General features: G+C 35.0%; 1 protein-coding gene across 1 annotated transcript in view; it reads left to right on the top strand.

Annotated features, from left to right (window-relative positions):
- The window catches only part of ADGRB3 (adhesion G protein-coupled receptor B3), a 351396-nt gene that overhangs the window by 144816 nt on the left and 180855 nt on the right, over positions 1-25725 (top strand). Inside the window, exons 4-7 of the mRNA XM_053458858.1 lie at positions 1736-1897; positions 16229-16393; positions 19228-19392; positions 21039-21203. Coding sequence (XP_053314833.1) covers positions 1736-1897; positions 16229-16393; positions 19228-19392; positions 21039-21203 — 657 coding nt within the window. The remainder of the gene's footprint in view (positions 1-1735; positions 1898-16228; positions 16394-19227; positions 19393-21038; positions 21204-25725) is intronic.

Genomic DNA, 25725 nt, shown 5'->3' with positions numbered 1-25725 from the left:
TAACTTAACTAATGGCTGATTATTTTATATCAATTAACATGCAACACAATGCCACAAAGTCCAAATATTATTATCTACCTCAGGTATACACATGCTGCCAGAAATGTGTATTTTACATGTCAGACTCTATCCACACACATTTTAGAAGTGAGTAACCTGGCAATAGAGTGAAAGAGTATGGTGTCCTCGAAGAGTCAGGTCAAACTCACTGAGCAAGTACACTCCATCCCTCCATAAATAGCCCACCACTTTCATCAGTGTGTCTTTATATAGTAAAATTGGCTACTTAAAAAGTACACCAACATTTTCACAGGTTCTTCATAAACGCTATTTGCTTATAAACTAAATATAACTATGGGAAAATAATTGATTTACATAATTAATGACTAATTTTCCTTCTAGAAGTTACCTTCCTAAATTGTCATTACTGTATTACAGTGACACATTTCATAATGTTGATTAAAATCAGGTTCTAGCTTCATATTAAGATTAACCTTTGTTCTTCTTTTAATGCAGCTAATTTATATAATTAGCCAGCAAGGTAGTATGAATTGATCTCAAATTAATATTGAATATTTTGCTTGTCCAAAAGAAATATATATTTCTTTTGGAAATAAATGGTATGTCCTGATGAAAGTCAGCAATGACTGAAACGTCGACTTGACTTTGAATAAAATGAAATTGTCAATTTAAAGACCTGGAGTGCTGACCATCTTTTGAAAGTGTTTTATATATATATATCTATATATATATATATATATATATATATACATATATATATATATATATATATATATATATATATAGATATATATATATATATTTATTTATTTTTTCTTTTTCTTTTCAGAAATGGAAAGCCAACAATAAATGAGGATATAAAAATAAGGGATCTAAAAACTTAACAATAACATTTCAAGATAAAAGAAAAATTGCGTTTTTGGAAATATAGTTATATAAGCAACCTTGCAAAATCATGAACTTTTCAATGATTTTCAAAAGTCAATCCTAAAATATTTTAAATAAATTGAATAATATATATTAAGTTAACCATTAGTTGCAATTTCTGGATAAAATGTCAGGTTTTCGTGTTAATGGGTTATATTCTATAATATGGGTAATTTTTATAATGCTGGAAAAGCATGTTACTTCTCAAGTCCATTATATACCCATTTAACATGGATTCTGGTGACAGACATACCTATAAAAAACACGAGGGGCAAAAAACTTTCACCATACGTTAATATTTAACCAAAAATGATTTATGTTAATTTTACCAGATGAATCGGTTCTTTACTTGGTATACACAATGTCATTTTTTTCTCACTTGGGATGACATAACAAAACTTCATGCTTATCTGCCTGAACTGGATGATTACCTTTAACAGTACATACATTATAATGCTTTTGCATTTAATTATTTACAATCACTGCCAAGTTACTAGCTTGTTATAACTTTTTAATTTTTCCCGTGCACCATCAACTAACAAATGGAATAGATGTGTTGTGTTGAGAAATTTTAACCCCTTAACATATAACACCAAGCATGACTTCAGTGCATTTAAACCCTTTCAGTGTTGGATGGAAAAAAAAGATACATATTCTGTTTAAGACGCTCTTCAACCCCTTTAACACTTCATCTCCTCATTTTTGTAACATCGGAGTAAAACGTTTAATGTAGCTGAGTACTGATTCTAAAGGCTGTATTCATTTTTATTTGTTGTCTTGCATACAGGTGAATCTGGTGTTGAAGAGTGGTCCCAATGGAGTACATGTTCAGTTACTTGTGGTCAAGGGTCGCAGGTGCGAACCAGAACTTGTGTACCACCTTACGGGACACACTGCAGCAGCCCCTTAAGAGAAACAAGGGTTTGCAATAACACTGCCCTCTGTCCAGGTAGTGTTAGTCGCAGATCAATATCAATTTTGATGTTTAAATATTTATTACCTTATTTTCTTCGCATATGTGTCAAATATCTGTGGTTTCCAAGTCTAGTAGTTAAATGTGCTATTATTAATATAACTTGCATAACTTTTCTTTCAGAATTTGGAAAACTCTCCACGTAATGTTAGTTATTTTATAATGCCCTTTTTTATTTTTTAGATGAACCGCGGCGTTACTGTTATTATATATTAGCTAGAAATCTGGTGTTGGTCTTCGTAGTATTTCTTTATAAGGTATATTCATCTGTGTTTAGGAAAACATAATAACCTAATAATATTACTCCAAGATAAACTACATCACTTAGAACAAAATTTTAATTTTGAATGTAATATTTAATTATCTGCTTGCTTGGGAGATGCATCAATAAGGCACTGCGTCATTGATTATACTGCATTGTACAAAACAAATATTTTGGAGAGATGTTGTAAACTTTAAAAGTAGTTACACCTCTTGCTGCTTTAAATGTTTGTGGTCATTTATAAAGCAATACATATCAGTATATTTTGTCTGTTTTTCCTTAACGGTTTTATTCTGGTAATCATCCTATGTAGCAACTCTCTGGGTCTGACCCAGAGTCTCCAGGTGAAGGGTTCCTTTCCGGGTTCCTGGAGACCTGGATCACTCTTCTCTTTCTTCTGAGGAGGGAAGCAGTGTTTAGCCACTCCCATTCTCCGGCTAATTCCCCTATCAGTCCCAACCCATTTAATGGTGTTTGGGGCTAGCTCTGCCCTTGTCTGTGGCTAGTCCTGCTCTAGTATGTGACTAGGCAGACCCCCTTGTAAAACTGATACCTCTAAGTGAGAGCTCTACAAGGCCTGCCTAGGAAAGTTCCCAGCTATGGTAATCATGATATCAGGGCCTATATATAAATCATGTATCCCATCTACATGCTTGACAGGGGCTTTTCTATGAATGTGCCAGATACCTTTTTGTGTCATTATAATTTAAAGGGAACTATGACATTGTACATAAGGTTGTGTGTCTTGGTGGTCCTCTTCCTACGAGTTGCGCACTTAAGGTTTTGCTAGCTGCAGCACTAGTTTGGGTCATTATGATATTTCATAACCTGAATATGAATACAGCAGAAAGGATGGTGCCTATAGACATTTTTAGATTTGGGGCAGTTCAGTCTAGTACAGGCCCTAAATGAAATGTTAGCTTCAAGTTGCTTGTTGTCAGGAATGCTATATTGGCTTGTCGATGCCGATTTGATGTTGGGTTATACTGAACTTTACCCAGTGTTAGTCTCTAGAAAGTATATTTTTTGAAGAATTTGTATATGAATAAGTAGGAACATGTCCCTTCATTTGGTTTTACATCAGATCCACACACATATGCTGCATATCACAGTACATTACCCATTGTATGAAACACATATACATATTCATCAATTTCAGCTATACATTACAAGTTTTATGTTACATTTATACATTTTGAAAAATTACAAAATAGGATCATTTGTATTTCCAATCCCAAATCTGTATGCATATAGCAAATATGGCAAGTAGGGGATTAATGGGAATAATATCACATTTCGATGATAATTTGATCATAAGGTACATATTTAATATTGAATTATTAGCTGAACGAAAAGATATATTGAATGTTAAATAATTAGTAATTACAATGTGATACAACTGAGGCATACAAAATATCGCATTTTAGTATTAGTCATCTAATGCATGCACTATTACTGTAATAATAATAATAAAAACAATCTTTTGATATTAATATTACTAATATCGTTATTTTAGAATATGCAGGTCCATAATCTATTTGAATTATGTTATGTATTTTTTTGGGATTACTTTCTGTTCAAAAGTAGCAAAGTTTATCTCATATTCACTCAATAGAGAATGGTCATATGTAAACATAGTTATTGAGGTAAAAAATTACTTCATAAAATAGCTATAGTTGGGTGAGGCAACCAATTGTAAATACATTTATTGGGGTAAAAATGTACAATCATAAAATAGTTGAGTAATAAAGTGTGCCTAGAACTAGGCTCGTGCTCTGTCTAGGCTGCATTTTAAGTAATTACACTAGCTAACATGGTCATGAATGTGGTCTTAACATGCTATTTATGTGCAGACCCAATAGTTAAGAGCCTACAGGAAAACCACATGACAGGTCTTATTATGCCTAATTATAAATGGCTTATACTAAAAGAGAGCAAATGACCATGCTGACTTTATAGGGGGGGGGGGTGTGGAGATGGGAATAGACACAAATTGGTAAATTATTATATCAAGCAGTTATGCTAACAATTGATTTTATCTGAGAAATATAGCCTTATCCTCTCATTTCAATCACCAAAAATCACTAATCAGATATTCTACTGGAATGGCAGATAAAACAATAAAAGAGTTGAAAGGGAATCTGATTGTTCTTACAGTTCAGAGAATACATGTTATAGTACAATATTAATTACTTGAAATCACTCTCCAAGAATCATAGCCTATAACATTCAATTGACTATTGCACAGTAAATGCATGGAATATTTCTAAAATACACACAAAATTATGACTTAAAATTAATCTACTAGGAAACATAACACATTTCAGTGTTATAAACGTTCCTATTCATGGAAATATTTTATTGTGGGATTTATCCTATGGAACTCTTGATTGTTTCTATAGCCAGTAATGTAATCCATAATACAGTGTGATGATACATGTGTCAAAGTATGTGTTTCACAGTAAAAATACCTCATTCGCTCTGAGGGTGTAGGTAGAGCATTTCTAAATATGCATTTGTGGAAATGAATATAAAGTATATTCAGGACATCTCCCAGAGTGCTACTATGAATACTATAATAATTACAGTATATAAAGTATCAGAGAAGACTAAAGTATTTCAAAATACATAACTTGGAGGAAAGATGGAGAGAAAGTTGGTATATGAAACTTTTAAATACATAAATGGTTTAAAGCATGGGGATGACATGGGAAGTAAAAATGGGGTGCCTTAGTCTCCCATATTCTTCATCCACTCCCCTTATTTTGTACATTAAACATTGTTATTAGTTGAATTGGCAAATGTGCATAATAGTGCCTAATGTGGTAGGATGTATGAATCTTTGGTAGCTTTCTACTGACCAAGTTGCATTCTTGCGAGGTGAGTTGTCTATGTTTTCAAAATAATAACGCTTTGTATATGACGTCGTTTAAACAGGAATTTTGAGAATAAGCTGCAAATATCAACTTGGAAAACAAAATCTTGTGTTTTTCTTCTCCAGTACTCTAAAAATGAATCAGTAAAATATGTGACAACATATATAAGACACCAAATTAATTATTCAAAATTTGAGGAACAAATGCAGGTTTGTTGAATCACAGGGAATTAATTATGCACATAATAAAATTTTAACATAGCAAAAGGGCCGATGATTGGAAAAAGCAGAATGTAAGAAAAAAACCAACTTTTTCCTATATCACAGCATGTTAGCATATATTCTGCTACAAACATTTGTCAATAATTTGAAGACATGTTGGTAACTGTTACGGTCAGGTAGACGAGGGATCCAACAATGCAGGTAAGCACAGCTAAAGAAAGTCCAGAACACAGTCCGAGGTCGAGGGCAACAGCAGGCAGCAAGGTCAAAAACAATCCGAGGTCAGGGCAGGTAGATCAGGTGCAAAACGGTAAACAGGTCCGGGTTCGTAGGCAGGCAGAGAAGAATCGTGGTCGTTTAAACAGGCAAGAGGTCGGTACACAAGGCACAGATCAAACTAGAATGAGAACTATAGCACACCCAACGCTAGAGAACGTTAGAACGGGCAAAGACAAGGCAAACGAATGGGGTTTAAATAGGAAAGGTAACACTCACGTCATCAGCCGCGCCGTAGAGCATGTCGCGCTCCCTAAATTGATATTAGGTGCGATATCTGGAACCACCACCAGATGGTTTCCCGGCGTGTGCGCGCGGCGACGTGCCTGGAGCGTGAGCGGGTGCGCGCGCCCGACGAAGAAAAACCGCAAGCCCCCCGAGTGACCGCGGCAGCACCGGAGGCGGAGCCGCCGACGTCGGGGGACCCAGCGGCCAAGGTGAGTGCAGCGGCGGCGCGTGTAACCCGTCGGCAACCCGCGTGCGGGACGGAGGTGGGGTTGCCGATGCCCGGCGAGCCGGCGTTAGCAGCCGGAGAGGGAGCCGCGGCAGCGCGCGTAACAGTAACAGACTTATATATGAATAAAATCTGTGTACCTAGCCTCATAGCTTTGATGCTGTAAAAAAGAACATCAATGTTATGTTGATATTTCATTTATTTCAGTGAAACGCGGGATAATGCGATCCGTAGTCTTGATCATTTTTTCTCTTGCGTTATGCTCTTCAGATTAAAAATGAACTTGGACATCCATTGGTTTCCCCGAGCCTTTTCTTTCGACTTAGGAGCTGTCAAGGTTAATTTAGGCTTTTAAAGATTAATAGACAAAAATATGTCAATTTAGCTTTAATTCAGCAAGCTCCTGCTTTTGTCTGTTAATGCAATACATATTGATGCCATTTACAGGAGCAGAGAAATTGTACGAAATGAGCAACCTAAAAACTGATGTATAGCCTAATTAAAGTGTTTTCAGTAACATTGTTTGTCATACTGATGACCTTCATACATTGCTAGAGTGTTCCAGTGTGTGGACCTGACCTCAATAGTATGAGATTCCTCAAAAACCAGACATTTCAGAGACATTCTAGACCACACGGACTTAAATGTTTGAAGACATAGTCAAATTATATTGTGAAATACCACTAGAAAACTAAATATTTATGGCTATACAAACCAAAAATAATATTTAATGTTTTTTAAGCTGTATTAGTACACTTGGCTTGCTATAAGTTGAGGAAACTTGATTTTATATGATGAATGTGCATAAGTTTATATGTTTCAAGAAGAAACATTGAGACCTATAAATGAAAAATGATCCTGGTTAGGGTGACCATATCAGCCATATTTTCCAGAACACTGGTTGCTGACCAGCACAAGTAAAGTGTGTGTAACGTATAAACCCTTGCAAAAAAAAAATCTACTTACTCATTTATACATCTCACACACTGCAGGTCAGTACTTTTCCTGTGCTGGTCAAATGGTCCTTGAAAACATTAAATTCTTATATCAAAGTTCATGTTTGCAGTCCTGCATAACCATCAATATTCTGTTAAAACTCCAAGGAAAAAGTCCAATCCTATCCTCAATGCACAATGTGTTTCACCTCTGTTTGGCTTCATGAAGGTTTATGGTATCAAGGTTCATGAGAAGAAATAGTTGAGTTGAAACTTAGCTGAAAACGAAATCAGTCCCTCTAATTTGGTTCAGTTAGTGTCTTGAATTTATACATCTGTGTATATTCCAGCAGTACCTGGTGCTGCTTGGGTTCTTTACTTCTTGAAGCACAACACTCCTCAGCACCTGTATCCTTTCCTTTCTCTGGACAAAAAGTCTCCTAGTTTTAACACGCATCTTATCAGCCACATACTTCTGCGTAGGAATCTTCTAGTACTTCTTGATTAGAATTAGTTTGTCACAGGAGTTAAGAGGAAGTATCTTTTAGGTCTAACCTGTGAGGACTACAGGCTGCTCTCTGCATCTATGCAGAAGTGGCTCTAAATTTTCAACATATAGCAACACACTTAGGTATTACGCAATCTAATGTGCAAAACTCTTGGGAGGTGGAGTTCTTTATTTTAGTTCCATTATGGGACCTCTGTCTATTATCTATAATGCCATCAGAAAATCGATCACCTTAATTTATACTTTTTACATCTTTTTACATTAAATTATTCTCTGCTTTGCACCTTTCACTTTTATAAGTTGCCAGTCACTGATTGTTACCTATATTGTGCGTTGTTTTAGGTAGACAATCACTGGGTATATGAATTTTACTTTAACAAGAATCACTAGAGCAAACTTAGTTTGATTTAAGTAAAGATACAGAAAAAGTTACATTTTATTAATGCATATATTTTGAGTTGGAGTTAAGCTGGAGCCAAGAACCATTATTTAATATATGTCTTTCAATTACTAAATGTATTTTAGAAAAGTGACTCATTTCCTCTTAACACAGAACATGCTAACTTCTTCAGGAAATTAATTAACACTTCTCATGGGTATCATTTGTTTTAGGTTTTATTGTGGGGTTCATCAAATTGAACTTTTGATTGTTTCTTTTGCCAACAATGTCATTCTGATATCACAGTGTCATAATATATTTGTCAATATGTTTCACGGTAAAAGTAAGTCTTTTAACCCTTGGCTGGAGGCAGAGCATTTATAAATATGTATGTGTGGAAACTGATAACGTATATCCAAGGCAACACTTTTTTGGTTTAAGTTTCCTCACTTAATAGACTAGAATGTAATATTCTGAAGTGTGCATGACCAGGGGCGTAGCTAGAAACAATGGGGCCTTGGTGCGAAAATTGCCCTGGGGCCCCATAACTTTAAAAGCTGGTCTGTGCTTTCATTGCCCCAAACAACCTGCCTGTGCCTTCTTTGCCCCTTGCCCCCATTCCAACATTTGTAAACACACTTTACAAAAATTACATATATTTACTCATACTCACTAACACACATGCCATGGCACCCCACTCACACATCCATTCTCAAACACACACACAATTACACATCCATGCTCACACACAATTACACATCCATGCTCACTTACATACATAAATACAAACATATATACATACATCCCATCCCCTGTCCGCCCCTGTTTATCTCTTATCGTTCCTGCACCTTGCTGCCAGGCTGCTCACACACTGTGTCGGTTCAGAATAGTTTTGAAAGGGCCCTGCCAACCTGGACCACTCTTTCTAAACTATTTTGAATTAGTGTGAGGAGACGGGAGCAAGGTGTGGCTGGCGTCGCACCGGCCCCTTAGGGGCACAGGCCCTGTCGCAGCTGTGACAGCTGTGACCCCTGTAGTTAGGCCAATGAGCATGACCACAAACTTGCCTGTCCAGTGAAGAAAAGTTAAATTATACAGCACATTACTAAGGTAAAGCTCTAGATACTATTAACCAAAAAGAAGATATACTTACTGTCTTATTTACAGTCAGTATTTGCATTTCTTTAACTTGACCCTTCGATGATTTTCTTATCCTAGTCATTTTGTAATATATATCATAGATTTGTTCAAACAAGATTCTCCTTTCTAACTTTTTGTGTACGCAGTACGCACACCAGTTTTTTTTTTTATCAAGGACAGCTAGAACTTTGTTTTGATACCATTTTTTATATGTATGGTCCATTATTTAACATGAATAATACATAAAAAATAGAGAAAAACAAAAAAATTTGCCTTTTTAGCATTTCTTCCACAGGTTAGGTGCCAAACAATTTATGTTCAGCAATATTGTTTCATGTATAAAGGGACAAAATGCTCCCTTGCATTCTAAGCCCTTTTTATAATTTGAAAGTAAAAAATAGAATAGGAACAGTTTTTTAGTTTTCTAATTTGACACAAAATTTGGTTTGGACACCTTTTTTACAATTTTTTTTTTCTGTTTAATTATTTTTTTAAATCATATCTAAGTGTTTGGGCCATGGATGAAATAGTATGTCCTAAGGGTGTTAAAGGTTAATCTACTATTTAAAAAAGTCTCACAACATACCAGTCGTTTAAAGCTCCAAACAAATACAATATATCCCAATGCAAGCATTGATAAACGTTATAGACTAAAGCTGTCTTAAGTAAAACATACTATACAGTATATCCTCAAGCATGACTGTTTACTAATTGGAGAATAGCTGTTGTGTTGGAGTACACTACTTGTGGCTTTTCATTTGGTTCTGTTTTGTTCTGTACACTGGCTGATATTATCTCCAGAAACTCTCTATACTAATCTAAAAACACTGACACTTGACTTAGATGCATCTCATGGACCCATACACATTTCTACATACCTTCATTTGGTATTTGCAATTTTTTTTTCATTCAATGCCAGAGGAGCCCCCTGCCGGTGACCAATAGAGTCAATCTTACGGACCTTTAAAATGTAACTCCTGGCACTGAAGCCAAAAATATTGGGACAACAACAGGGACTTTTATGACATTGCATTCTAAATGGATAGACATTAATATGTAGTTGGTCCCCTTTGCAGCTATTATGGGAAGGCTTTCTGTAAGATTCTGGAGTGTTTTTATGTGGATTTTTGCCCATCCATCCATTTGTGAGGTCAGGCAATGATGTTGGACTTTGTTCCCACAAAGTTGGAAGCATAGCATTGTCCGAAATGTCTTGGTATGCTGAAACATTAAGATTTTCCTTCACTGGAAGTAAGGGGTCCAACCCCATGCCATTATCCCTCCTCCACCAAACTTTACAGTTGGCACAATGTAGTCAGACAGGTAACGTTCTCTTGGCATCCGACAAACTCATACTCGTCCATCAAACCACTTGTCACGCCACAGAACACGTTTCCACACGTCCAGTAGTGGCATGCTTTAGACCACTCAATCCAACACTTGACATTGTACTTTTAAAGTGAGGCTTGTATGCAGCTGCTGGGCCATGAAGCTTCTAATGCACAGTTTTTGTGCTGATATTAATGCCATCTCTGCAGAATACCAACTCTGAATGCACAACACATCAAACCTTGAAGCAGAGGGGCTACAACAGCAGAAGTCCACACGGGGTGCCACCCCTGTCCGCTAAGAATAGGAAACCGAGGCTACAATTCACACAGACTCACCAAAATTGGACAATGGAAGAACCTGGTCTGATGAGTCTCGATTCCAGCTGCGACATTCAGATGGCAGGGTCAGACTTTGGCGTAAACTACATGAAAGCATGGATCCATCCTGCCTTGTATCAACAGTTCATGCTGCTGGTGGTTGTGTAATGGTTTGGGGGACCTTTTCTTGGCACACTTTGGGACCCTTAGTACCAATTGAGCATCGTTTAAACGCGACAGCCTACCTGAGCATTGTTCCTGACCATGTGCATCCCTTTATGACCACAGTGTACCCATCTTCTGATGGCTACTTCCAGCAGGATAATGCACCATGTCACAAAGCTTACATAATATCAAACTGGTTTCTTGAACATAACAATGAGTTCACTGTACTCCAATAGCCTCCACAGTAACCAGATCTCAATCCAATAGAGAACCTTTGGGATGTGGTGGGAATGGGAAATTTGCATCAAGGATGTGCAGCCGACAAATCTGCAGCAAGTGTGTGATGCCATTATATCCATATGGACCAAACTCTGTGAGGAATGTTTCTAGCACCTTGTAGAAAGTATGCCCCGAAGAATGAAGGCACTTCTGAAGGCAAAAGGTGGTCCAAGCCTGTACTAGCAAGGTGTAACTAATAAAGTGGCCAGTTATATACAGTATCTCACAAAAGTACACCGCTCACATTTTTGTAAATATTTTATTATATCTTTTCATGTGACAACACTGAAGAAATTACACTCTGCTACAATGTAAAGTAGTGAGTGTACAGCTTGTATAACATTGTGAATTTGCTGTCCCCTCAAAATAACTCAACACACAGCCATTAATGTCTAAACCTTGGCAACAAAAGTGAGTACACCCCTAAGTGGAAATGTCCAAATTGGGCCCAAAGTGTCAATATTTTGTGTGGCCACCATTATTTTCCAGCACTGCTTAATCCTCTTGGGCATGGAGTTCAGCAGAGCTTCACAGGGTGCCACTGGAGTCCTCCATGACGACATCACGGAGCTGGTGGATGTTAGAGACCTTGCACTCCCCCACCTTCCGTTTGAGGATGCCCCACAGATGCTCGATAGGGTTTAGGTCTGGAGACATGCTTGGCCAGTCCATCACCTTTACTCTCAGCCGGCAGCACTCATGCAGTCCCAAAATATTGACACTTTGGGCACAATTTGGACATTTCCACTTAGGGGTGTACTCACTTTTGTTTCCAAGGTTTAGACATTAATGGCTGTGTGTTGAGTTATTTTGAGGGGACAGCAAATTTACACTGTTATACAGCCACAGTTTATTGTTTAATCCACATCAATAGTCAGTAGCATACATCGCAAAATACCTACAAATAAAATCCTAGCTCATCTGGGCTCTTACTAACCTAGATGTCCCTTACTAATCAGGGTCTGAACTAAACTAAACGCAGGCCTCACCAACCTTTTAGACCGTCACTTTGTTGCATTGCAATCCTAGCAACTCCCCTCTTCTGTCCATCAGGCAAGGTTTTATTGCAGTCACTGCAGCTATTAAGCTAGTATCACAACCTCATGCTGACAAGTCCCATTAAAGACGAAACAGCTGTCCATGAGTGGTGATCTGGCTACTGCACCTCTTACCCGAAATTTTGTCTAAAGGCTGTCTTGTATAGCAGGCAATTACTTTCAAGGGATCCATGTATAAAGTGGATATAGAGGCAAAAGGTGATCATTGTTGACCTTGTTTGCATGCGCCTACCCAGAATCCCTTGTGGTTGTGGCAGCACCATGGGATTTCTGAGGGAAAAACACGCCTTCTGGCTTGTCTGGTGTCTGTACATGAGTGTTTAATAATACTTCTACTACCCCTTAAATTTTAAGTGGAAGGGTTTTCCACTTTATACACAATTCAAGTGATGGCAATTTGAATTAAGAAAATTAAGAAAATTTTAAAAAATACCTTACATTTGTGTATGGGTGAGACAGGCATGGCTATTTGATTAACACAATTTTATAGAGTGCATCCCTGTATTTATAGAAATACCTTTAAAGCTTTGTGTGTATACAAAACACTCAATTATGCAAAAGAAAGATTTCATTTAATGATTCTCATGCACTAGCCAAATAAACATCTACATTCGTTTTAATTCCCTGATGTCAATTTAACATAATTACTAAAAATGCATTTATGAACAATCAGTTTCTACAGAACAGCATTTGATGAGCATTTTCACTTTGTTGATTGTCTACCAGTATAGAAAGCTCAACATATAAAATGTGTTATTAACATGCTACAAAATCAAAATGATAATGCAAAAGCACAAATATTTAATGGAAAAAAAAACAATGCAAATCAACGTAAATGTCAAATATCTTGTTTTTTGTTTATATGGAATTGTTTTTTTTTTTTGTTTTTTTTTAATCTATATCCACCCTTTAATTTTGTTATACTGTTTCTCTGAGTAAACCTTTACGGCTTTCATCTTTGTGCTCGGTTGATTATGGCTTATAATAAGATTACAAATTGCTTGGTAACACCATCGCTTATAACTTCTTCTTAGTTGCTTTACCATTTGAAGTTGAGCTATCTAACTACAGTATCAGCACTTCATCATATTACTAAGGCTTCACAAAAGAAGTGGAAATGTGCTGATGGTTGCAAACTTTATGCACCATTTGCAGTCAAGAGCTTCTTGACACTTCCAATATTGTACAAAGATATCTTCCAGTGACCCAAGAGTATTTTTTTTTCTCTTATCCCTTATTTTAGAGTCGCAGTGCATGCTATCTGCTTGTTGCATTCTGTACAGCACCTGAAAGAACTGGTAGACAGTTTAGCATTTTCAGCTGAAATTTTGCATGCATTCTAATAATGAAAGTCGTTGCATTGATTAAAAAAAAAAGAGATACTTCTTCCATTCAATTGCTGGAAAAGACTGAATAGGCTGCAAGATACAACGACCATCTGATTAAAAGCACATTTTTTATTTATGCATGCTCTGTTTTAATTAACAATAACTAATTTACGTGTCAGAGTTTCAGCGGTGCTGCAGAACATGCTTTATTAGTTATTTCAAATATTTTAGGAAAAAAGGCAATCTTTCTTTTCTAAAAATATTTCCCACTGACGTTATTGTGAAATTAAATGCGTGCAGAAGAACAGCACAAAGGACTTTTTTAAATTGGAATCGTTTCAGTTTTGGCATTCAATAAACTTCATATTTTTTACAACACGATTGCAACAACTTTTTAGATAAGACAATAACATGAAAGGCTTACATTTATTCATATCCTCCTGAAGTCCTATATCTAATGACAGTGGTTTTTTTGTAATACATTGTTGAAAAAATAAATCTTTTTGAGAGGTTATAATGCAAAGACAAAATAAGCAATGCAATATATTTCACCATATTGATACAGATATGACTGTATCATAATACTAATGTAAATAACAATCATAATAGGAAAAAGTAGTAGAATTTCACTGACAAATGTTTTAGTTAACTGTTAGAGGCTACATTTTGTACAATCTTTCGAGATCCAAGCAAAAAAAAAGCGGCATCCAATACAGCAATTTATTGCAGTGAATATTTAGTAAAATATAAGTGTATGGATTCATATGGTTGACTGAATTATTATTAACTATTGATCCCTAATAATATATATTACATGGTTTGGACAATATGTTTTTGTCTGGTTTTATTTTGTGTTGGTTTAGCCACCATTGAATAGATCTACAATAAAATGCAATGGAAATATCAATCATGTGGAATCATTTAATTTGACTAAATAATCTATTTGTCCAACCTTAGCAGAATGCGTACTAATCCAACTAAATCTAATTTCCTAAATGTGGCTGAAGACTTCAACATATAAGATACGCTGTAATTGATGCATTTGGTGCAATTTCCTGAATGTTGCCTTCCAGAGAATCTGTGTAAACTGCCCATTTGTTAAGAACATACATTTTCTCATCTTATTACAAAATAAATCACACACTTAACCTATTGTTTTTTTTTCCCTTGTACATAAAAATGAAGATTTTTATTGTATGTGACACTTTGGTATAGGCTTTTTTTTGTAGTAGCAGTGGAAAGCAATATATATATATATATATATATATACACACATATGTGTATTACAATGATAACTTTGCCAGATTAGATATACTGGTTGTAATTTAAAGATAATTAAAAATACACCTAAAATTGTGCTATAGAACCAGAGCAATTGCAACAAATAGATTTGTAGTGATTTTGAGGATTTGGGAAAAATGACATTGAGTATTTGCTCAATTATAAGATGACCCTGATTATAAGACAACCCCCCCAATTTGAATATTAATTTAGGGGGGGAAAAATCCTGAATATAAGACTACCCTATAGGAAAAATGTTTTACTAGTAAATATTAATTCACATGTAAACTACTTTTTCATATTTAATAAAAACTATGATTGAGAAAAAATATTTTTTTATTTCCTTTTATTTGGCACTCCGCCCCCAGTTATGCACATCTGCCCCCAGATATGCCTTATACCCCCCTATATGCCACTCTGCCTCTCTGATATGCCACTCTATATCCAAATGAGTTTGGATATAAGCTGGGCACCATGTGTTGAGTATTTAACTACATCCCAGGACAGTATGAAATAATGTTGGTGAAGTTCAAATGACATTATTTTTTTCCTGATGTCTTTGAACAAATTCCTTTGCCTGCCTATTTGGTTTGGCCAAAGATTCAGGCGCATTTGTTGCCCGGTGCCCACATTCATTCTCACTCACACTCTCATTCATTGTTTCAAATGTGTTCCTACCTTCTCTACTAACTGCTACGTTTTCTTCATCTTCTACCTTCTATCTTCAGTCTGCTATCTTCTATATTTTTCCGCATCTCTGTGGATACAACCTGGTGGGAACTTCCACCAAAAGTGATGCTTGTGTTTACATCCTCTCCCCAGTCCTCCAATCAGGGGAGAGGACACCACCGAAAGTGCCATCATTTTGCCATCACCTGAACTGAGGGCAATATAGCAGCACTTGTGGTGACATTGTCTCCACGATTCTCAAATGGAGGGAGAGGTCATGACCGTCAACACAGCCATTTTGCCTTCACTTGAACTCGGGGCAATATGATGGCTCTTGCGGTAAGATCCTCTCCCCCAAATTGGAGGATTAGGGATGCACCATCCCCGCAAGCGCCAACATTTTGGGGAAAGTTCCTGTGGGGTTATGCCGCGAAGATGAGAACGACCATAGAAAATAGCAGATTGAGGATAGAAGAGAGGAGATAGTAGTAGAAAGTCGATGAGAATGAATGCTTTGTTTTCGTCTGATTTGTGAGGGGTTCTGGCATCGTTTTTGGGCTTCACTGAATTTACTAAAATTGCAATTTTTGTATTCTGGGTTTAGAGGCTGACAAAAATATACATGACATGAGTAAAACTGAAATTTATGGAAAGTAGGAGAAAATGGCTAGAGCGAAAATTCAGTAATGCTCATTTGTCTAATGTGTCAATTTAACAAACTGAAATACAAGTATAAATACTAACATTAAACATTCAAACTAATAGAGTCTATACTTACATATTTATATGTATACATATTTATTTAAATCTGTTGTTTTTTTTTGCAGTAAATGGAGTTTGGGAAGAGTGGTCACCTTGGAGTTTATGTTCTTTCACATGTGGAAAAGGCCAAAGAACAAGAACAAGAACATGTACCCCTCCCCAGTATGGAGGAAGACTCTGTGGTGGGCCTGAAATTCAGCATAAACCATGCAACATTGCCCTTTGTCCTGGTGAGATGTAGAACAATTATCCTTTGCTTGATAATCTAACTTGTTTTGGTTTTGTGATGGATACTTAAGCATCGGTTTTGGTACATAGATATATTTCGTAAAAATGAGTTTGGATATAAGCTGGGCACCACGTGTTGAGTATTTAACTACACCCCAGAACACTATAAAATAACTTTGTAGCCTACCTCTGTACTTTTTCAATGTTAATGTCCTTTTTAAGAGGTGCCCATACTTCCACTGCATATTCAAGGTGGGGTCTTTTCATTTACTTGTACAGAGGCAAAATTATATTTTCCTCCCTTGAGTCATTACCCCTTTTATACATGACAATATCTTACTGGACCTTGCAGTATGATACATGAAAATATATTTTTATAAATGGCACCTTTTTGTTTACTAAGTAGAGACATCTAAGTTAGAATCAATGAACAAACCAGAGACCATATAGAGGGCAATATCTGTATTTAACAGGAGTGCATAGGTGTAAAACTAGAGGGGGCAGTCAACAATAACGTTTTAACACCAATATTCAAGATATTGACCTTGTACAGTATAAATCTGGTGATAGTTGCTGATCCAGCTTTAACTGTTATTACTCACAGCAATTTAATATAAAACTATGCAAATGTAACTGTTACTTAGGAAAATATTTGGAACAAAAACACCCCTTTTCCATCCTATTTGTTTTATGCATTTTTCAGATTATTTGAAGCGTTGAAAAATAAGGTCGCGGCAATGTTAATGCAAATATGTAAAATGCAAATTTTTCAAAGAAATGTATTTGGCTTGGATGACATATGACTTAAATTTATGAAACTGCACAATAATTAAGTTAAGAGAGAAGGCTATTTCTAACTAGGAATTTGCTGATCGTACAGCCTATCATTTAATGGCTTCTTTGTTCCCAGAATGTACCCTATAGAAATTGTTTGTGCTATTTGCACTTTACATGTTTAAATCAATATAAAATCACTAATTATAGTTTAAATGTAAAAAAAACATCACTGTCTTTTTTTTGTATAGAATAGTTATTTGCCTCCTTTTATTTCTTCTCCTTTTTTTTTTACTTACTTTCTCTGCACCCTGGAAAGTCATCATACAATTCATCGGCTTAGCTGTGATAGTCATCTTTGTTCACTTTCTAGATATTTAGAAAACAAAGGGGCCAAATGACTGGCATAAAGCCAGGATAACACATGGGCATAATCATAAGCTTCCAACAGAAATTGTTTGTAGGTATTGAGGCCAGCTGGCAAAGGCATATATCAGTCGGTCCTACAGAGGATGGATTAGGATAGCAACATGTGGTGATAGGTTCAGAATTGTATTTCAGGTTAGAAAGGAGCAGCTGTACTCACTTCTTATCCAGTGCAAGTAATTAAATATATTCCTTAATATAGGAAAAGAAACATAATTGCATATTGTTTTATGTAGAAAAAATTAGTCTGCAAATATATCTATCTATCTATCTATCTATCTATCTATCTATCTATCTATCTATCTATCTATCATTTATCTATCTCTCTATACATATACTGTATATATCTATCTATCTATAGGGATGATTGACGAACAACAGTGCCCCTTTATGTCTAATTATTTTATTTTATAATTATCAAATTACTTGTTGGCCATTATCCAGCCCTAAGAGTAATTATTTCAAATTATGGGCAACTCTTTACAATATCAGAAAATGGGGAAAAAACGAACAATGATGAACGGTATATTTTCTATGTTCTTTTTCATCTATAGCACGATCTTGAAAATATAAGAGGGATTTTATTGTACAAGAGAAAGCAAACAAGATAAAAAAGCAATTTTCTAGCTAATTTTCTTAAAGTACTGTTGTTATCTGTACAAATTTCAATATGTTTTGACATATTAACCGGGCTTCTAAATGCAGTGGGTTTTACTAGCTGCAAAATAGACAGAATTGGCTAAAGCTTTTTATGTGACAGACAGATGATATATATTAAATATATAGATAAGACATTGATCTGTGTGTGCAAAGCACATCAACAAATTATGATCTTAAGTCACTTCATAGGCGTTTTTTCTAAAGACCTTTTGTTGAATATGGGTTCTTTGGTTATGTGTGATGAGTGTGTGAGCAGGAACAATTCACGCAGTACCAAATACTCTTGTAGAACCAGAATAGACATATTTTATGGAATTAGGTGTATATCAGTATTTGCAGTCTTATCGATGCATTTTGGCCCTGCGGAAATAGACAATGGAACAAAAACCTCCCAGCAAAAAGAAGCCATTGGTTTTGGAATGGAGCCCAATTTCCAACCTTTAAAAGGGTCATTACATAATATCCTTTTACTTAGCTCTGGCATATGCCGGCAACTTAAATGGACCAATAGCCAACAGTACAGTCTAATGAAAAGTCATGGAGACAAATGGACAATCAGACAAGCAAATGTGAAATATGAAGTATTTCATGATAAAGCATTAATAATAATTAGGAATATGTTAAATAGTATCTACAGAACTATAAGTTAATATTATCACAGAAAATAACATTTTCATTTTCTACACCTATGTATATTGTAAAAATTTGTAAATTTTAATTTAGATATAGGAGATTTATTATTATCTATCTACCATTATACATCGTATGTTTATCCCCTTAATGACAAAGCCTGTACATGTACAGGCTCAAAATGCATTGTTTTCAATGGGTTTAGGGACTGCCCATTGTCCTTAAGGGGCTAAATTGGAAAAGAGGTTTATTAACTTTTACAATGCCAGCACTGCAGAAAAATGTTCCAGCAAAAGAGATGAGTGTTTAATCCAATTTTCTATATGTTCATTGTATGAATTTACAGTTGATGGACTGTGGCAGGAATGGAGTTCTTGGAGTCAGTGCTCAGTGACCTGTTCAAATGGCACACAGAAGAGACAGAGGGAATGTTCTCCGGCATCTCATGGTGGCTCTGACTGCAAGGGACCATACAGTGAAACCCGTGAATGTCATAATCAGGATTGTACAGGTAAATATTTGGTCACCATTTAATAAATAGCATATCTTTGGGGGATGATATGAAATCCAATATATTACCTTGTGCAGTTTTTATAGACATAAAGGGAATAACATTGTGGGAATAGATCACTTTAATAGGTTTTCATAACGCAAGTTATTGTATTTTTATGACTACAATGATGCCATCAATTTTAATGTGTGAAACATTTTGATATTACTGAAAAGGTACAATATGAGGACAATGCTGAAAATAATCTGTTCTGAATATTATACTGCATCAATAAATGTATTCATTTAGCTTAGAATTAGATGAGAGCATCTCTTTAAACATTCTGCAATTATTTTATTAAATGTGGCTATCTTCTGTGGTTTATGTTTATATGCTGGTACAGTCTGGAGACGGAAAGTTATCATTTGCATGAATTGTATGCTGGCTTTATAGTCTTGTCAATTTTCTATTTACATAATCATAAAGGATATGGCCCCATTTGGAGGGTCATTAGTATGGTAATTAATTACAATGGGAGCGTTAACATGCGTTTTGCATCTAGAAAACATTACATTGTCTCAAAAAAAAAGTGTGCCTTAATGAGAGATACCAACACCACAGTTGACCTTTGTGTGACCTGAGAGACTATTAATAATTATACTGTGTGGATATTGCTTCCCGGGTTTACAAGTCAGCTAGGTTATGCTCTCGAGATTTGTTTTTGCTAATAATTAGTCAGATCCCAATGACCAATGTCCTCCTTTGGCCATCAGTAGCTGTGAGCATTGTTGTTCAAATTAAAGGATACTTGTCAAAGGTCAAATTGCATTTACCTGATAACGTTGAATTGCAAGATTACAATGGCTTTACATGGAAATAATTATGTGAAATTCTAAAACTGTGATAAAAACAACAAGATTCCCAATAGTCATTAGTACAAAAACTGCAACTTTATGCATTGTAATGAAGAATTATATGTCTATATTCTCTATAAGAAAAATAAAGTAGTGTTGGGTTTGGAGGGAATGCTTCATGGCAACACTATGGACCTTAATCCTTTTCAAAAATGGATGATGTTAGAGATTTCAGTGTTTAACACTTGTTGATTAATTTTTGTTGACCTGCTATAGCTAGTTATAGAGATTCAGTTTGTAGAGCTATATCTACAGTTTGTAAGTTCCCTTTGTCTAAATATTTTTGTGGGTTACACTGGGGCAAATAAAGAATTATAAATTGACATTTCTGCTCCACTGTAGATTTCATTTATAAGGGCCATAAAGATTCAGTTTGTATATGAACTATAATAGGTTCTGTCTGATGGACCTCTTTGTCTAAATATTTGCGTGGGTTACCATAGTGCAAAGATTCATAAATCAAAATCTCTACTTCATCTTCGTCTTCTGTCCTGAACTGTCCATCTCAATACTAAAATCTACATTATTAGTGAATACATAAATTTCACTGTGTGTATGTATAACAATTTAACCGGAGGATAAGTGAAATAGATATCATGTCTTCAGTTTAATTTTTTCATGCCGTTCCTTATTCTCTTTTTCAAATAATACTTTTACAGGTGAAATATGTTACAAATCCATTTTGTTAGTTCTACATTTTTTTGTAGGCACCATCATTCAATCAAAATAAATACTATTTTCTCTCCTGGTCAGCTAATGGACAGTGGAACCAGTGGGGTCACTGGAGTGGATGTTCCAGGTCATGCGATGGTGGCTGGGAAAAACGGACTCGAACTTGCCAAGGGGCCACCATCACTGGCCACCAATGTGAAGGGTCTGCTGAGGATGTTAGGAGATGCAGTGAGCAAAGATGTCCTGGTGAGTATACATTAAAGAAAAAAGTAAACTCTTAATGACTGCTACTTTTACATGCCTTCATACTTAACGAAACAATAAAAAGTGCTTCTGAGAACATCTATTTGTAACTGTTGCATTGCAAATAGCCAGTAGTAGCTTGGAGATTAACATCACTAACACATATTCATGGCTGCTGGGGAGGGGTAAGCCTTTTCTTAAAAATCTTCATTGATATATAAATATATATATATATATATATATATATATATATATATATATATTGGAAGATAGATGATTTATTGTACTATGTAACTATTTGCATGATGTTGGCCATCATTAATTCAAAATATATTAATAAGCCCCAGTTCCACAAATAAATGGAATAAATATATCGCTTTATATGTGTTTGTAAAATATTAATTGTCAAGAAGCATATGTTTGTTTTGTTAAATTTGTATGGAAAGCACAGCTGATTAATTTAAATCAACCTTACTTAAATAATAAAACAAATGCTTTGCTCTATAGAGAATGCGAAAGACGGTGTTTTCAGTTTCAAATCCCTTCAGAAGCATCTACATGTAAAGAAAGAGCAAAAAAAAAAAAAAGCAAGTGAATGCAATCTTGTTTTCAAAGATTGCCACCTGCTGTTAATAGAATATTTTACAAATGCATCCATAAGAGGACCATTACAATGTTTCTTTATGCTTGCAGTTATAACGGCTAAATAACAGATAACAATCCAGAATAAATAAGCATAATATTCTCAGTAAACCTCACAAATGCTTTACACTGCATATTCACTTTATACATATTTTCAAAAATAGTCAAGACATCTATAATAATCATGTTTCAGAAGAACATTTACAAGTCGTCTCTCTATGACATAAATTTTGTTCCTGTTGTTCCAGCCAGACTTCAGCATTTTTTAGAATATGACTTGATTATAGACACGATAAGAAACACAATATTTAGACTAGGTTATATATTCTACTTAATCACAGGTTTACAGGTTATTCTTTCTATGAATATGTATTACATTTATATCTGGATCTTCAATTCATTCAAATTACGGTATAAAAGATTATGTTGATAAAGGATGGGTTTTTTTTGTTTGTTTTGTTTTTAACTATTAAAAGGCTGATTGGTTGTTCGGAGAAATGGCTTTCCTAAATTGACCATTATAGTTTTCTTTAATGACGTGTTATGAATTTATTTACTTGCATTAGTGGCATGTTGTGAGATAATGAGTGTTGGTAATATTACAAATGCTAGGTATATTAAAATGGTGCAGGCTACAGGAATTTCTTTAGAATGGACATAAAATGACACGGATGAGATTTGATAACGAGAGCCGATCATGGTCTGTTATTTACTCAACAATATTGTTCCTCATATTTAACAGCTTCGTCTTATCATACTGCTCCATGAATAAGCACGCAGAACAGCAATTTTCATTCTGTCAATGTAGTGTTTTTTTGCATTCTAAATCTAAAAAGCTATCCAGTAACTAACATTTTAGCGTCACTTCCAAATATATACATCTGACATTTTGTTAATAGATATTCCATTTAAACTACTTACCTTTTACGCTCAAGAGATCTTATTACAGCACTCAAGAAACATACTCATCCTAACAGAGAAATAATACTCAGGGAATGATCAAGCCAAATAGGTAAAAGATATTGAATTATGTATGAGGTTTTCATTTAAATCAAATAAAGTATGCTCATTAAGCCAGAAACCATGGAACAAAATATTACTTATTCAGAAGAAATCAGTAATTCAAATGATGGTACACTCCCTTTATTTGAAGAGCAATGAGCACATTGTACTCTCTTATTTATCTCTAATAAGCAGGTCCTCCCAGAATAATCAGTTGTATTCAACAGGCAATGTTCATTGTTCTAAACTTTCACAAGGAACATTGTTTCTTATATAAGCATCATACATTCAAAAGATTTATAAAGTCTACGAGTTTATCTTGTTCATTAAAAACAAATCATCTTTCTCTCTCTCTCTCTCTTTCTCTCTCTCTCTGTCTATCTCTCTCTCTCTCTCTCTCTCTCTCTCTATCTCTCTCTCTCTCTCTCTCTCTCTCTCTATCACTCTCTCTCTCTCTGTCTCTCTCTCTCTCATATGTCTTCTCTCTCCTTCTTCTCCTCAATTAACATTGCACTGTGCGGCAGAGTTTTACAGAAAATGTCCAATCATAGTACACTTTAGTGTGACCAACAATTTCCACAGTGACAAGGCTCGTATATGTATAGAAATAAATACTGGTAACGCTTTTGAAGTATGTGTATTCACCTGCAGCTTAAACGATTAACCTTCAAATGTGCAAATATGATGCAGTAGTAGCAAGGTTGAGCCTATGCTTTCATTAACAAAATTGCTTGTCATTTTTTAAGATAAATTATTTTTGTATATGTACATGAAATGGAGGAAATAACACTAATATCAAAGAGTACAAATGGTATCTGAATTTTTTGTAGTGGTTCATTTAATTAATAGTCATCATAAAATTAAATTTTTGTGGTATAATGGTAATATTAACTATTTATTTGTGTTTTTAAAAAAACCAACTACTTAAACCCCATATACTGCCTCCTTCTCAATGGATAGTAATATATAGTAGGTTAGGTTAAAAAAAGACACAAGTCCTTCTTCTGGATCAACTTGCTGTTAATCTAGAAGAAGGATATGAATTTCCAATTGTGCCTCAAAAAGGGGAAAAATTCAATTTGATGCTAAAATGGCAATATGATTTGATTGTAACTAATCATGTCCTTATAACCAATTCTTCGTTAAAAAGTCACCTAGCTCACATCTATCTAGCCCAAAGGTATCTATCGAATTTGATAGTATAACGTCTTTCTGTAGTGGATTCCACACATTTTTGTTGTACTGTACTGTACTGTAAAGAACCCATTTTATTGCTTAAGTGAAAATTCATTTTTTCAAGTCTTAATGGATGGTCTCTTGTTCTTTGCACAGTCCTATTAATAAACAGGTCATTAGAGAGCGGCTAGTGGAAATTGAATGATATATGGGTATGTGAATGGAAATATTTGATATATGTTAAAATTAGTACTTAAAGACCACTTAGTTTTAACTTCAAAATTTAAATGAGTTTCACCCATGAAAAAACACGATTTGATCCATATAAATTTAACCAGAATTGAAAAATGTTTCCCCTTTCTGTTCCACTAACAAGCAATCGCATCAGTATAGACATATTACCAGGTGTTTAGTGTTTCCATGGTTGGTCATTTAGAGTGTCAGATATAAGATATTGGATGTCATCTAAAAAAATAAAGCAATTAGTATTTATCACTATTACAATTGGCCTTAAGCAAAAATATTTATGGCTTCCATCTTGAATGCAAGCAATGTGCTTAACTATACAAACCTTTGCTAAAAGTGGTTGTAGTAATTTTAGTTAGATCTCTTCTTTTCATGTTCTAATGGGGTCCCTTTGTGGGCATCACATCATATTTAAGACATACAAAAAAAGACTTCATGATGTAAGCATCCATAGAAATCAAATGAATGTCCCAAGTATTAAAATGGGGAAAATGCAGCTTGATTGTAGCGATTCCCTGTATGTAAAAACAGGTTGTGTTCAAGATGAAAATGTCTCATTGATGCATATTGACAATTTCTTTGAAGATGACTTTTTACAAAGTGAAACGATTGTCAGCCTTTTTCTTGTTTAAATGCATTTTAATAAAGACAGGGGTGGATCAATACATTCTATAGCCGCCACACTAAACAAATAGTATGCCTTGTAATAATGACAAAAATCAATGTATTTTGAAACAATCAATTCTAATGAAAAACTAGATGTCCTTTAACCCTGAGAAAACAAGAAGAATACAAAGTAGACAAAACAGATTTATCCCCGTGTCAGAACTTTATAATCTAATCTGCAAGTACTATACTAATTGTACACAACAAAAATCAAAGATAAGTTGAGAAATGCAGTAGCTATATACCACAGATGGATACAGTAGATAGATAGATAGATAGATAGATAGATAGATAGATAGATAGATAGATAGATAGATAAAAATAAAAATACAATTCTGCTGATATCATCTACAATTTTTTACAGGTGCTGGCATTTTTAAATATGATATTTCTGATGGCCATTGAGACTAGAAGCTTTTTAATATTATGTCCCCCAAAGAGCATGCATTGCACTTTTTTTTGTAGCAAATAACCATTGGGAGGAAAAAGAGAATTGGCCAGGAATGAAAATAAATCCTGTTTTAATAATTAGAATAATGGTACACATCATCCAACAGCCTCCTTGCTGCAGGCTGAAGTAATCTACGTGTATGTTAATAATCACTGGGTATCAAACCCATTCTGTTTTTACTATAAAATATTGCCAGTACTATGCCAATCTAGGCAATTAGAGTCACATCAAACAAGGTAAAGAACTACCTCCATGGCATAGTAATTATGAAAGAAAAACATGTATTTGTTGTTTGTGTTGTATGCCTTACTTATTTAGATACATCATAACAAACAGTTCTCC

Source organism: Spea bombifrons, chromosome 3, assembly GCF_027358695.1.
Source record: "Spea bombifrons isolate aSpeBom1 chromosome 3, aSpeBom1.2.pri, whole genome shotgun sequence".
NCBI classification, from domain to species: domain Eukaryota; kingdom Metazoa; phylum Chordata; class Amphibia; order Anura; family Pelobatidae; genus Spea; species Spea bombifrons.
The sequence above is the reverse complement of the archived record's forward strand: the minus strand, read 5'-3'. Positions and strand labels throughout refer to the sequence as shown.